This window comes from Centruroides vittatus, unplaced genomic scaffold, assembly GCF_030686945.1.
Source record: "Centruroides vittatus isolate TY-2023 unplaced genomic scaffold, ASM3068694v2 contig_345, whole genome shotgun sequence".
NCBI lineage: Eukaryota > Metazoa > Arthropoda > Arachnida > Scorpiones > Buthidae > Centruroides > Centruroides vittatus.
The window spans coordinates 2,116,065-2,132,106 of NW_027122170.1; the positions used below are offsets into that span (position 1 = coordinate 2,116,065).

General features: G+C 31.1%; 1 protein-coding gene across 3 annotated transcripts in view; it reads left to right on the top strand.

The window, feature by feature from the left end:
• Dhc16F (Dynein heavy chain at 16F) overlaps nt 1-16,042 on the top strand; it is a 383,439-nt gene that overhangs the window by 172,655 nt on the left and 194,742 nt on the right. For all 3 annotated transcript variants that reach the window (XM_067269011.1, XM_067269009.1, XM_067269010.1), the window contains exons 24-27: nt 3,599-3,820; nt 5,448-5,539; nt 9,688-9,834; nt 15,119-15,229. In XM_067269011.1, coding sequence (XP_067125112.1) covers nt 3,599-3,820; nt 5,448-5,539; nt 9,688-9,834; nt 15,119-15,229 — 572 coding nt within the window. The remainder of the gene's footprint in view (nt 1-3,598; nt 3,821-5,447; nt 5,540-9,687; nt 9,835-15,118; nt 15,230-16,042) is intronic.

The window sequence follows — 16,042 nt, forward strand, 5'->3', positions numbered from 1 at the left end:
AGCTAAATATTTAAACGTCAGAACGTTCAAACACTTTTACAATTTAAAACCAAAATACTGGATAAATTAACAAATAAATAATATAATAAAACACATATGCTAAATGAACTAATACAATAACGATGTAAATAATGTAATAAAATCAAAATAGCATATGTAAAATAAAAATAAAAAATAAAATAAATACACAAAATTGCCACTAAGTATAAGGGCAGGTGTGGGCTAAGAATTTTTGTGTTTTAGTTTTTTTTTATGTAGAACTTCCATGTGGAAGCTAGTCCATCTGCATCCCTGGCATTAATACAACCATCTTTTAACTTAATTTTATATATTTCTATTTTTTTTGTGCATTGCCAATGATGGAAAATGCATAGTCCTGAGGATATGAATTTTAGAAATTTTAAAATTTATGAATTTTAAAAAGGCTATAATGCTGTACAAACAGTAAAAAATATCTATAATGTATATGGGGAAGAGAGTTCATCTCAATTTTATTCAAAAAAATGTGAAGTGAAAAGTTTAAAATAAGCTTTTAAACAAAGAATTCAATCTCACATTAGCAATAACGTATTAAACTTTACAACTGTTATAATATAATCGCACATTTATGTTAAGTAATGACAGCTGTTGACAATACACAAAAACTTTCTGCTGGACCCGATGCAACCTTTACTTATTAATCATGGCATCTGAAAGTATGTGGAAGCAAGAAAGTCTAAAAGGAAGGTTCTAATATTGAGAATTGAGAAGAAAAGGGAACTTATCTGTGGTATACATCCAGCAGATCTGGCAGTCATGTATTAGATGCCAAAGTCAAATGTGTACAATCAGTAAATGCAATTTTCATTATATTATTAGGGCATTTGATTATGTTATTTTTATTTTAAATGATATGTATTTGCTGTTTTCTTAAGTTTATCAAAATGGTATTATTTAGGGTCTGGGAATGGATTAGTTAGTTTTCCATTATTTCTGCTGGGAAAAATTTATTCAGATTTTAAATAATTTAAAATTTGAATGGCCTCCTGGAACGAATTAAATTTAAAGTATAAAGCAAAACATCACTGTGTTTTATTTATTTAAAACTAAAGGTAAAGGATCAGTTGAAAAATCAGGAAAAGTCAAAAGTTTTCATTAGCATTTGAGAAAAGTTATGGAAAATCAAGGAATTTGTCAAAAATTGTAAAAATGTCAGGAAAAGTCAGAATTTGCTTTCTTGGCTTCCTTGGAGGATTTTGCTTAAAATATGGCTGACCAAGTATAGCCTTCTGCAGGTAGAAGAAGTAATGTAGTGCAAATGCAACCTACAAGCAAAGGTGCAGAATACTTTCAATACCCAAAATTTCTCAAAAATTTATTGCACACAAAATGAAATCACAATTTATGAATCAATTTATATTTACTATTACATTGTTTAGAAAGTTTAAATTAAGTCATACAAATAATTAAATAGACCTGTTATATAATTTGCCATACAACACTAAACTGATAAATTAATGTAAAAATATTTTAGATTGAAGAATGCTTTAATCTAAACATGATTCATTATCATAGGATAGAATATACAATTATAAATTTTATGTAATACATTGATTAATAGAAATAAAATTGAATTTGATGCCTTGAATGACATATTTTTAGCATATGGCAATAATTAATGGACTTCTTAACAAACAAAAATACAAAATTAATTTATGACAACTTCAGAAGAAATCATTATAAGGATCAACAATTTCAGTTTAGGAAAAACTTCAAGTAAAAAACACCAAAATAAAAAAAAAGCTTTAAAATAGAAAATTTTAGATTTGGCAAGAAAATTTTCGTATTATTGAAATTATTTTCCTGCCATTTTGTCAAACTTCTAAAGCACTTTCTAAAATTAGGCCAGGGCGATTTAATTACAATAAAGAAATAAATTTCTTGTATAGACAATACATACAAAATGTGTCTTTATACAATCTGTCCTTTCTCGCGCAGATGAGAGATAAGACAGTTCCACGATGGAGTGGACCTTTTATTCGAGGCTTCTCGTCCACCTCTAAATGTAAAACAGTCCAATATTTCCCTCTAGTGGTGGCAACACAATTAAAAATAAATTACAATTCCTTTTATCCATTCCCTTCTCTCATCAATTCATTCATCCTGATATGCTTAACTGCTTTTCTTATCTGATATCATTGAAAGTGTCATCTGAAAACATTAAAATTTTTGTGCACTGTGTAATGCTGAACACTAGAAATTCTTGTATTCATGTACCTGAGATAATTTTGGTAGCAGCATTTCTCAACAGCATGTAAGAAATGCTTCTGTGGATCCCTTGAGTTCTCAGAAGTAAAAGAAGCATATTATATCATGGAAATTTTTTAAAAATGTTTCTCATAATATTTACCTTTATTAACACACATGTTAAAGTTTAAATCCTGTTTACACATTATCAAATTGAAGTTAATTGGAAACCTGATGCAAGCTTATGAAATATGCTGAAAACATCTGTGTCCTTAAATGTGTTTGCAAGAAATTCAAGGATGGTTTTGAGATTTTCATGTTAAAGTTTAATTAAATGAAAAACATATAAAATCATTTAAATTTTAAGTATAAATTTAAAATATTTAAAACAAAAGATTGTGTTAAGAAAAACTTGTTAATACTTTTTATATATACTTTAATTAAATTCTACTTTAGAGAGTCTGTCAAAAGTTTTTTTTATTAAGGGGGAAGTCTACAGAAGGTGAAGTTTGAGAAACACTAGGTTAATGCATGTCCTTGGGGCATTTGTACTTTAAGGCATGTAGTTTTTCTGATTGTTCAAAAATTTGTATTAATATAATTTTTTCTCTTGTGTTGTAAGTACAGATAGACTGTTGATTATAAGAATATTAAAACTGTTGACTTAATATGCGGGGTGTGCATAATAGAAATGTAAAGAATACACAAGTACTATTCATGAATATTTTCTTTCTTCTTTTTGTTGCTATACCTAAAGACCAAGTACTTAGGCAGTTCTTTGAACTTTATTTATGAGCTAATTTTAATGTTTACATTTTTTGACTACTATAATTTTAATACATAAATCTTATCACATATATCTCATGTCTGTTCCTATTATTTTTCATCATTTAAATGTGCTAAATGATGTCAGTTGATATTTTTACTAGAGTTTTATTTGACTAATCATACTTCACATTTTTGAAGTTACAGAATAATTTTCTTGTGATTATGTGTAATTGATAATTTCAGCTGTTTTATATACGTTATCTCTGTTCAATTAGAAGGAAAAAGTTCTGTAATTTCAAAAACCCAAAGAAATTTGACTACTGAAATGAAAATATTTGAAATTAATTAATTAAAATTAAATACAACTTTTAAATGTATTTATGTAAATTTTTCATAAATTATAATTGCCCAATGTTCTGGCAGTATTACCTTATATTTTTTTTTTTTTTTTAGCCTTATCTTATATAAATTCAAATTATAAAAAATGTATTATTAGCTTATTATATTATTATTTTTTCTAATTTTATAAATTTACAATTGATATTTGTTCATGAATAAATAAAATTAAAAAAAAATATTTTAAGTAACTGTTTTAATTAAATAGGTATGATAGAAGAGTTTCAAAGCAATAAAGCACAGTTGGATCAAATAAATGCTTGTTTGGAAGCTTATTTGGAGTCAAAGCGTGTCGTGTTTCCAAGATTTTATTTTCTGTCCAATGATGAACTTTTAGATATATTATCTGAAACAAGAAACCCACTAGCTGTTCAGATTTATCTCACAAAATGTTTTGATGCAGTAGCTGAATTGGAATTTGGAACTGAAGGTAAAAATACAGGATATATTTTTATATTATAAGCATGCAATATTATTCATTTTCATTCAGTTCTTCATTTATTCATAAAAATGCTTCTTTGAGTATCAACTTTAAAATGCTCTTTTAAAATGAAGGTATTCCATATGAAAATACAGCACCTTATTCCCTAAAAATAAAAATAAAAAAATGGAGTAGCAGAAAGGAAAAATAAATATCTGCTAGAAATGACAACATTCATGTTAATTGATGCTGGATTACCAACAAATACTAGGGAGAAACAGTGAATAACACAAATTATCTAAAGAATAGATTAAATATTAACATGTGAAACAATTCTGTATGAAAAATGGCATGGAAAGAAACCAAACCTCTCTCATATAAGAATTTTCAGATGCTTATCTTATGTTATTAACTTTAAAGAAACACATAAGAAAGTGGAATCTGAAGCCACAAAACTAATTTTTATAGGATACAAGAGAGTATCAAAAGCTTACTGATTAGTTGACAGAAAAACATAAGATAACCATAGGCAGAAATATTTACTTTTTGGAAAACAGCAAACACAAAGACATTAAAGTTGATATATACATTAATAATAAAATCTCAAAACAAGTTATAAAGTTATAATAGGTAATAACACTAATTAAAAAGAACAACATGAAACAAACATATAAACAACAAAGGGAAGAAACTGGCATAAATTTAAGGATATCATAAAGATATACTAAAGGAGTATCACCCGTAAGGTGAATAGAAACAATCAACTTATCAATGACAAAGGATGTAGTAGAATCAAGAGAAATGTAGCAAGGCAATCACAGGTAAATGCTCCAAAGAATGGATTAAAGCCATAAATAAGGAAATAACATCCATGCAGCACAACAGCACACAAAACCAAAATATAATTTTATATGCAAGTTAAAGAATTCAGAAGAAATTAATGTAATTCATTCTCCAAGTGAACTAAAGACAGTTGACTTGTTAATTATTTTAATGATCAATCATTGAGGGGGTGTGTCATAATAAAACAATTGAAGTTATTAATATGTTTACATCATATTATATCGGACAATTTTGTAACAACTTTTTCTATTATATAATAAACAGTTTGTGGTGCTTGTGACCTATTAAGGAACTGTTAGTCATGGTAACCTCCTTTTATTCTCCTTCCTTTCTAGTACTGACCTTCTGTTAGACAAGTTGTCTAATTTTTCTTCTTTTTTCACATAACCTGTTCTATGAATTTAACAAGTTACGTCACAATTGCCTACAAGCATAACATGTCTAACATAATTAATAAGAATGTTTTTAATTTTTTAAATTTTGTATTTGTTTTTACAGTAATAGAATAGCTGAGCAATTTAGAATATTTCTGTATTTGTGTTGCTGATGATGGACATTAGGCTTGAAAACATTTCAGTTAAAAATACTTTTTGACTTATTGAAGAAAATTAGGAAATTATTGTTGTTTTTTGTTATATCTAATTTCAAAATTTTATCTAACTTTCTACAAAAATTTATTTAAAATTTTAATTGAATGTAAAAGTATCTAAAATAAATTGATGGAAAAAAACGAAAATTGTTTTCATTAGTTAAAATTTATAAAATGTTATTGTAAATTGCTATTTTGTAACAGTTATTGAAGAAGAAATGGAAAATCAGGATGTGGAAATACTTTATATTCGAGCTGTTATATCTCCAGAAAAGGAAAAACTCTATTTTTCACAGGTAAAAAGCTAACTCATGACAATTAATAAAAGTAAATTCTGTTATTAATTACTGTTAAAACTGATATTAAATTAAACTCTTTGTTATAATTGCAAAAATACTGAAAAATTCTTATTGATAACAAGTTTTATTTAATTATAAAAATTTTTTAAAACTGTAAATTACAGATTAACTTGTCTGTTTTAATGCCGTTGATATAAAAATTTGTAAATATTCATATAATAATAATAATAATAATAATAATTTTTTAAATTGATGAATTTTGATGTAAATGTATATCATTATGATATAAATTTTTTTGTGATGAATGTAATCTACTTTGCAAAAAGTATGTATTATATGAGGGCATAATTTATAAACAAATAAGATTATAATTATGCTTCTAAAACATGAACTCTATTTATTATATATGTTAAAATATATCACTTATGTCTTTATAAAGGGAGACTAGGATACCTTACAAGTAAGTATAAATGATATACGATTACTTTGGTCCGTTTTAAAGTCACACTGAACCAAAAAGTGGCGGGCTTGATAGAGACACCACCCCAAGGCCGTTTATTCGTTAGAAAAAAACATACAAAAGATACAAAGTACATATAACAAATCATTGCCACATATATAGGTAATGACACAAGAGAAATTTAACAGCATATATGATTTTTCAATTTAAACTGCAAGAATAAAAATGGAAGCAGAATTGTAAAAAATCAAGTATCCAAACATTATTAAAATCTGATATTTTTTTAATATTTGGATTAGGCTTTTTTTTGAAAATTTTAAAAGCTGTGAAGAATGTTTAATTATATACAGCCACTCCTCATGTAATGACCACTTGAATGTACAGTACAACTGACCCTCCAACACAAGGAATCCCCCTTTCTAAATTGCAGTCTAGTTATTTGAAGTCAGTACTCACTACACAAAGTAATCTCAAAAACTACATATTTCATTTATAAATTTGAACTTTATTGTGCATCTCATTTGAAGGACTTGATAACTAAAATATTAACTTGAATATCTCTTTTTTTGTGAATGAATTTCTTTGGTACATCATTTTCATAATTTTTGCTGATTGCGTTTTTATATTCTGTAATATGTAAGTGATGCAAATTAAAACAAAGTTATCAAGTTGGAGTTTTCTCTAGATTTTTCTTTATCCAGAATAAATGAAAAGGATTAAACTTTTTATTTAATGAACAATTTGCTTAACAACTTAATCATATGAACAGAACTCAGTTGTTAAGTGAAGAGTGACAGGCTGTAATAGGAATTATGGTTTTTAATTTTAGCAGTTTATCATTTATATTTAAGACAATTTAATTTAAAACATTGATTTCTATGCAAGTGTTACCTTAAATGTGTTTGCATTTTTACATGAAATACACAAAATCCATTTCACCACTGGATATTTAGGAAAACAAAGTATTTAGTGTATTTAAGTTATCTTACACCTTTGGCACTTGGCCTCAAAATTCTTTTACTCTATTCTGAGTAAAAAATGTAAAATTAGAATGTACACTTTTATTTATCAGGAAGAAAGAGGAGGTTAAAAAAAGTCATTTACCATTAAAATTGTGTCTTACATCTTTTCCTGCTCCCCTTTTGCCACGTGGTGGGTCCGTCTTGGCGGAGAGGAGTTGTGTAAATCTAGGTGTGTAACCCAGGGTGGGAGATTTATTGGAGGGTGTGTCTCGGGGAGAAGTTAGAACAGAAGTGGAGAGAGAAGGAAGAATCAATAGGGAAGAGTGTGGTGTATGAAAGTGCATGAAAAAAATAGCCAGGAAGCTGGAAAGTAAAGACTGTGCAACTAGGTCAGTGCAGATTTCATTTTGAAACTGTTTCCTGTCCTATACGAAGTAAAAGAAGAGGTACACTTTAAACTCATTGTTGGTATGTTTTATATCTGCGCATTACAAGAATTCTGTAGCATATTATTGTCAGGAAAATTGTGTGTTAAAGCTATTCAGTAGATTGGATTGTCGGGCTCCGTACATTCCTGTGTGTTTCCCCGGTTGTATCGTATGTTTAAAGGAAAATTAAAGGGTTATCTTGTTAATTTGGATAGTTGTCTTTGTCTAGTCTCTACTGAGATAAATGGATTTCTCCTTCTAAGTGTCTGCTCTATCAAGCACACTTGTTATCAATTTGTCCCATCGAAGGAATCACTAAAGTTCTCCATGTCAACTTGTTTGTACTTTATATAATCTCACAAAATATTCAAAATCAATACATGCAAAAGCTGCATAGCTATAACAAATAATAATAATGATATGCTTAATTAAACAATAACTTTAACTCAAGATTTATAGGCTAGGTAGAGGTTATCTGTAGCCTACTGACAATTTCCAACAAATGCCAGCTTACGAGACTTTATTTACTAGATGCAGGGCAATTTTTTGAGTCTTTTTCTTTTGGACAAAATTGCATCTTATAAGCCATAAAATAAAATAAGTAATAACTAATATATGAAACTCAAGAAAGATACTTTTAAAATATTTTATTTCTTTTTATGTTTTACACTTAACTAAAAATATGTTTTTATAAAATTACATTTTGATCAAATCCAAAAATTTTATTTATTATTAATAAAATAGATTAAAGAATTAAATTGAATATAGATAAAAAGTTATTAATATTTTAAGTAATATTTTGTGTATGCTTATTATAAAGAAAATTCAATAAAATAAGGAATTTTTGATCTCACTCATCTATGGTTCTCACGAGCAATGTTTTGCAAAATGAAATTATTTACACCAGTGGTCACCAACCTTTCTGACCTCACGGACCACTAAATTCACAATTTTGAATCCTGTGGACCACTATTACGAATTTTTTTTTAAACGATGCAAGCATCTATAGAATAGTGATCATAAAAGTTCCATTTTACTTTATTTTACTTTTTTAATATGAAATTCACTTGTTTAATTATAACAAATTAGCCTGAAGTTTGAAATAAGTTTATGGATTCTTTGCTCTTTTTCATGAAGGACTACTATCACACTCACGTTATTTACTGTTGATTATTTATTGATTTATAGACATTATTATTTATTGATTACAGTCATTTCGTGTTTGAGTTTTATATTCAAATAAAAAAACCCCAATGAGTGAGAAAAAGCAACCAAGCATTTTGCATTTCTTTCATAATACTTCATGTAACCTCGAGTTGATCAATGTTTAAATTTCTCCACTGACCACCAGTTGGTGACCACTGCTTTACACTGTATAACTGTGGTGCCAAAACTATGGCACCTGGGTTAAATCCAGCTCACAAACATTTGATACATCGTTTATAGATGATTGAATAGACTTATTTTTATATACAGTCAAACCTGTTTTTATGCGGGGGATAGGGACCGCATTAAAAAAAACGCACAAAAAAAAATCTCACGAAACTTCACGAATGGCTGTAAATAATAGTTTTCGCAACACAATTAAAAAATATTTTTTTTATGCGGTCAACAGGGACCGCATAAAAAAGTCTCACATAGAAAATAACTCAAAACCGTACGAAATAGAATTTATTGACAACAGATGTCAGCACTTGACTGCATCGTCTGGTCTATCGTCTGTTTTACATATTTTTGTCCAGGTGGTGTTTTGTTGACTTAAAAAGTAAATTATTTCATTTTTCGCATATTCATGCAATAATATTACTATAATAAGTGCATTTATGCTATAATAAGTTCATTTAGCTATAATAAGTCAACGTAAGACATGACGAATCGCACGAGACTAGTCGCCAACTATACCGCACAAATTAAAAATTCGCATTAAAAAAATCGCACAAATAAAAATCGCACATAAAAAGAGCGCATAAAAACAGGTTTGACTGTAATTTATACAGAATATATAAAATATTTGTGATCAGTCTATCTATGATTTATGCAAAATTTAGCTTATGAACCAAAACATTTCAGTTCCACTGTTGTATGCTATCATGTGCTATTTTAAAGTAGTTTAAGATATAATAATTTTTGAAAATATAAGATACAATACAATTTTAATTCTAATTCTCTTACCATATTATTTAACTTTTTGGTTATTTGAGTTCTAGATTTTACATTAATTTACTTTACTATACCTGTAGTGTTATTCATTGAATATTTGTTAAATATTCTAAATGTTAATAAATATAAATTTAGAGTTTAAAGACAAGAAGTAAAGTTGAAGAATGGTTAAAAACAATGGAAGAAACAATTTTTATGTCTATAAAACATTTAATAAAGGAAGCTTTAAAAGCTTATGATGAAAAACCTCGTGAGAAGTGGATTCAAACATATCCTTCTCAGGTAAATACATTAATGCTTTTTTAAATTAAAATTTAAAATAATTATTAATTATTTTAACAAATTACAAATGACTTTTATAATATTAATATTCATAATATTAACAATATAAAAGTCATTATAGATGTGTGTGTGAATTTCCTGTAACTTCTGCCATTATTGTCCAATCCAGACAAAATTTTGGTTATATTGTTTTCATGTTCTGACAGAAAGTATAGGCTACTTAATTTGCAGAACTATTAGCTAAAAATGATTTAATCGATTTCAGCTCAGTGACATCATTTGCCTTAAGTTGCATTTTTAAATATTTTGGCAAATAGTATAATTTTAAATTTACTTTATTAAATTTTAAAAAATAGTCATATCATATTACTTCTACAACAAAATTTTAAAAAGTTTTCATACTGGATATGTGATGCTCTGTTGTCCAATCAGGAGTAATGATTTAACAAGCCTCTTATATAGGTTACCGGCCAAACCCGATTTCAGGCCAAACTAGTTTGTCCTGTGCATGTCAGGATATACTAGTTTAGCCTAGGGCAATCTAGTTTGGCCTAAATACTTTAGGTTTAATTAGTTTGGCGTAGGCCAAACTGATTTATGTACTACAAATAGGTGCCAGGGTAAAAAAAAAATTGATTTTGTGTAATTTGAAATGCCACCACAGTACACTCTGTAAAAATAAATAAAAGATTAAATATTTTTTATGTTACACTAAAAAGCACAAATAAATTCATTTTTAATTTTAGTTTGACTCTAAAAGTTATTTTGGTTAAAGTGTACTGTACCTGGGTAACTCCAATGGCGGCGCTTCCGACCGTTCGTGCTCCCGACAGACTCCTCCCAGAGGGGACCGCCGGCAGGTCGCCCAGTGTTTAACGTCACTAGTTATTGATTCACGGTAGTTCTCGAACGAAAGAAAAAGGAAACATTTTCTAAAAATATAGTTAACCTAACCAACTGCGAAAAGTGGGCAAGGGCTACCTCACCAGTGGCAGATGAGGTTAAAGAAGCAAGCCCTACATGAGGAAAAGGTGTTGAGAGTGGGAACACTGAATGTTGGAAGTATGACGGGAAGAGGAATGGAGGTGGTGGATATGATGCGGAGAAGGAGGATTGATGTACTGTGCGTGCAAGAAACGAGGTGGAGGGGAGACAAGGCGAAGGAACTTGGAGATGGATGTAAATTGTTTTATAGCAGTGCAAACAGGAATGGAAGAAATGGGGTTGGAATAGTGGTGGCTGGCAAGTGGAGGAGCGAGGTACTAGAGGTGTACAGGAGAGGTGATAGGATGATGCGAATGAAACTGAGTTTTGGAGATGATCTACTTGTGGTGTTTAGTGTGTACGCACCCCAGGTAGGATGTGCAACAGAGGAGAAAGAATGTTTTTGGAGTGAATTGGATGAAGAAATGAGGACACTGGAAGGAGGGGAGAGAGTAATTGTGGGAGGCGACTTCAATGGGCACATAGGGGGGCGGAACATGGGCTATGAAAGGATCCATGGAGGCCATGGGGTTGGGAACCCAACAAGGAGGGGGAGAGTATATTGGGTTTTGCTGTGGCTTTTGATCTGGGGATTGTGAATTCGTTTTTCACCAAGCAGGAAAGTCATCTGATAACTTTCAACAGTGGGCCTCATAGTTCGCAGATTGACTATATCCTTACTAGACGAGAGCACCTTGCGACGGTGATAAACTGTAAGGTTATACCAACAGATCAGGTATCGGCGCAACATCGGTTGATGTGCATAGACATGAAGTTAAGAATGTATAGGAAAAGTGGAAATACACAGATGAAGAAAATCAAGTGGTTTCGTTTGAGGGAGGAGAGGGCGAGGGCGGAGTATGTGGAGAGGGTGCTGCTACAAATCTCGCAAGAATGGGAGGGGGTGCAGGACTGGTGGGCATATAATGCCCAGGCTATCAGGAACTGTGCGGAGGAGGTGCTTGGTGTAACATCTGGAAAGATTAGGGTGCAAAAGGAAGGTTGGTGGTGGAATGAAAATGTGCAACAAGTTGTTCAGGTAAAGAAGGAGGCAAAACGGAAGTGGGACAGGTCACGTACTGAGGAAGATAGATTTGCGTATAAAACGGCAAAGCGTGAAGCTAAGAGAGTAGTGGCACAGGCAAAGGCAGGAGCATATGCGAATTTATACGAGGAGTTGGATACAAGGGAAGGACAGAAGAAAATATATCGTTTAGCCAAAATCAGGAATAGGGCAACGAAGGACATCTCGCATGTAAGGCAGATCAAGGACACAACGGGGACGGTCCTTCGAAGGGAGAACGATATACGAGAAGGATGGAGGGCATACTTTGAGGGACTTTTGAATACAGAGAATGAAACAAAGAACAGAGAGGAAGGAAGCCAAAACATGGGCATGGTACAGATGGTAACCAGAGAAGAAGTGGAAAGGGCCCTAAAGAGGATGAAGAACGGTAAAGCGGAGGGCCATGGATGGAATTCCTGTAGAGGTGTGGAAGTCATTGGGGAGGAAGGGCATTGACCTGCTATGGGACCTATTCAAAAAAGTCTTTGAGCAGGAGGAAATACCTAACGAATGGAGAGAAAGTATACTTGTACCTATCTACAAAGGAAAAGGGGATGTTCAAGAGTGTAAAAACTATAGAGGAATAAAGTTGATGTCCCACACGATGAAGATTTTGGAAAGGGTTTTAGACGGAAGGTTGAGAGCAGAGGTGACCATTGCAGGAGAGCAGTTTGGATTCATGCCAGGACGGTCAACAGTCGATGCCATTTTTGCCCTTCGGCAAATGTTGGAAAAATATTGGGAGAAGCAAACCCAGCTGCATATGGCATTCATTGACCTGGAGAAAGCTTATGATACGGTGCCTAGACAAGAACTCTGGAGGTGTCTAAGGGAAAAGCTAGTTCCTGAAAAGTATGCTAGATTGATACAGGAACTGTATAGGGATGTGGCCACAAAGGTTAGGAGCTGTGTTGGAGTGTCCCGGTGCCTCAAGGTGGGAGTTGGTTTACATCAGGGGTCAGCACTGAGCCCCTTCTTGTTTAACATGCTGATGGAGGTGATCACGGACGGGGTCAGAGAAGAGGCGCCTTGGACCATGTTGTATGCAGATGATATCGTTCTGTGCGCCGAGACTAAAGAGGAGCTGAGGGTTAAATTGGAAAGGTGGTTGGGCACGTTGGAAGGGAGGGGCTTGAGGGTGAGTAGGAGTAAAACAGTGTATATGTGTAGTGGGGAGGTGGATGGTGCCCGGGAGAGGGATCTGGAGTTGAGGGGAGACGTATTTCGCAGAGTCAATACCTTTAAGTACCTGGGGTCAACTGTGGCAGAGGATGGAGGTGTGGATAAGGAGGTGACAGGCAGGATTCAGGCTGGCTGGAGGAATTGGAGGGATATGTCAGGTGTGTTATGTGATAAGAGGGTGCCGCTTAGGTTGAAAGGGAAAGTTTATCGGGTGGTGGTGAGACCAGCTATGCTGTATGCTATTGAGACTGTGAGCTTGAGGAAAACCCATGTCAAAAGGATGGAGGTGGCAGAGATGAGGATGCTCCGCTGGATGTGTGGGGTTACGAGAAGGGATCACATTCGAAATGAATGTGTGAGGGGGACTGTGAAAGTTACGAACATAGAAGCAAAGATACAGGAGGCAAGGTTGAAGTGGTTTGGTCATGTGGTACGAAGAGAAGAAGAGTATGTGGGAAGAAGGGTTATGCAGATGTCAGTGAGGGGGAGGAGGAGGCGGGGACGACCGCGGAGACGGTGGATGGATCTTGTGGCAGAGGACTTGAGAGGGAGGCATCTGAATGTGGAGGCAGCCCAAGACAGGGAGCAGTGGAGGCGACTCATCAGAAACAGCGACCCTACATAGAGTGGGAAAAGCTGAGGAAGAAGAAGAAGAATAGTTAACCTAACCAAACCAACCTAACCGAAGCACCATCATAGGGGTTACCTAGGTACACTTTAACCATTATTTTTATTATTTCGTTTGAATTTTTGAAAATATTTTCGAACCTTTATATTTATAAACCTTTAAAAGTGCATGGCTTAATTAAAAAAATACAAACTGATAAGTACTGATTAGCTTATTTTTATTTTATAGTTTTGTACAAGTGTTGTGCTACTTCTAATCAATATCGTTTTTTATAATTAAGTAGACTATGTTTGAATAAATATTGTTCATCTAATTGATTGCCTTTTAATTTTATTTTAATCATTAATATACTCGAATAATAATTCTAAATCAGTTCGGCCTAGGCCAAAGTAGATTGTCCTAGGCTAAACTAGTATATCCTAACACGTGTAGGACAAACTAGTTTGGCCCGAAATCAGGTTTGGCCGATAACATATATAATGTATTATTATCAAGCGTCAGTTATATTCCAGGTACTTAATTTGAGAAATATTAGCTGCTACTCTTGAATTTCACGAAACATCTACTCAACTCAATTCTTCAATCTATACTTTCTCATGGAAAGTAGTCCGTCATGCTTTATGGGAGAATTTCTAGTGTTGTCATGTTTTGTTAACAGCAATAATTTAAAAGATTGAATTTGAAAAAATTATTTAAAAATTTTTAAAAATAAAAAAAAAAAGAAATGTTGATTTAAATTAATAATTAAAAATATGAGTAGTTTCTATGGAGAATTCAGTAGGATGTAGGTTTTAATCTTATTATTCAAAAAATTTCATTTTAATTACTAGTATGAATTATAAATCAAAGTGGATTATTATCTTTTGAAAAAATTCTTAGATATTGATTTATTTTTAAAATTTCTATTTATTTGGGTGTTATGGGAAAAAAATTGAATATCTTCATAATCTGTTTTACATTTTGTATTGGCCTGTACTTTACATATGCTTTAAATTAGTTAGAATTTTAGTAGAGTCTCTCTACTATACAGTATCTAATAAAATCAAGAAGAGTGTGATTGTTTGATCTCTGTATATTATATAACCGCCTTATTGCATTTATATTGAGAATTACTGCTATAAAATATAACATATAATTAGTTATAGTTCATAGCTACATGATACAATTATTCTAATTAATTCCTGATGTTAAAACACATTCAAATGCTTTCAGGTTGATAATATCTGTCTATAGAAACTTTTCAGATCTGTTTTAACTCAAAAATTTGAGAAGCTATGCTTTTAATATTTTTATGCTTTAGACAAATTATTTTAGTAGAATTTTACAATGGAGAAGCATTCATGATATGAGAAGGATCAAATAAAAATTATGAAATGAAAAATATACTTTTAATGAATGATTCTATTTATTATTTGTAATTACAGGTTGTTTTAACAGTTTCGCAGATTAAATGGTGCCAAGAAGTCACTAATTCCTTTAAGTTGAAATCTCGAGCAGTGACAAAACTGCAAGAAATTGAAGATAACAGTTTTACTGTAAGCTTAATTTGTAACATCATTTTTTTTAATATGAATGAAATTTGACACTATATTTAAATAAAAAATAACTAATAGATGTTCTCTTCACTTCAGCTGTTCAGCTGAAGATGGCTGAACCATAGGTCAAATATTTTTAATTATTTATTATTTTTGCTTCCTTAACAAGTAGTTCTAGTTTCCTTTTATTTAATAGTATAACATATGGGTAAAACATCATTAAATAGTTAAATTTTATAGGATTTATGGTAATCAAAGAAGTTTTTATGGTAATCAAAGAAGTTTTTATAAGAAGTTGGGGAAGCTTTAATTAAGATATGCAATAACTATTATGAAAAATATTAAAATGATGTCTCTTCAAAATTTTAATAAGAGAAATCTTTTATACGTTAAGCATATGTGTGCTTATATATTTAAAATTTTAAATATAGCTTTCAGAAAACTATCCATAAAATAATATAAAGTCAGACACAAATAGTTATATGTAATTTTTTTTATATGTCCTTGACAATTACCTGACACAGTTAATTAAAACATATTTTTTACATAAAGAATCTTTGTGTTCCTATAGTGTGAAAGACGCATTAGGAAACTTCAATTATTTATGCTTGTCTTTATTTGTAATGTTTTGTATTTTTAAAAACTATCTATAAGTTTAATTTGCAACATAAGAACTACTACAACTGTTAAACAAGTTAAATACTAACAAGAATGCTCTAATCATCAGCAGTGTTTAATTAATAAACTGTGAGATATGTACACTTGTAAAGCAATGAGTAGACACCAAATCCAGTTACAAACAAAAAATTCTTT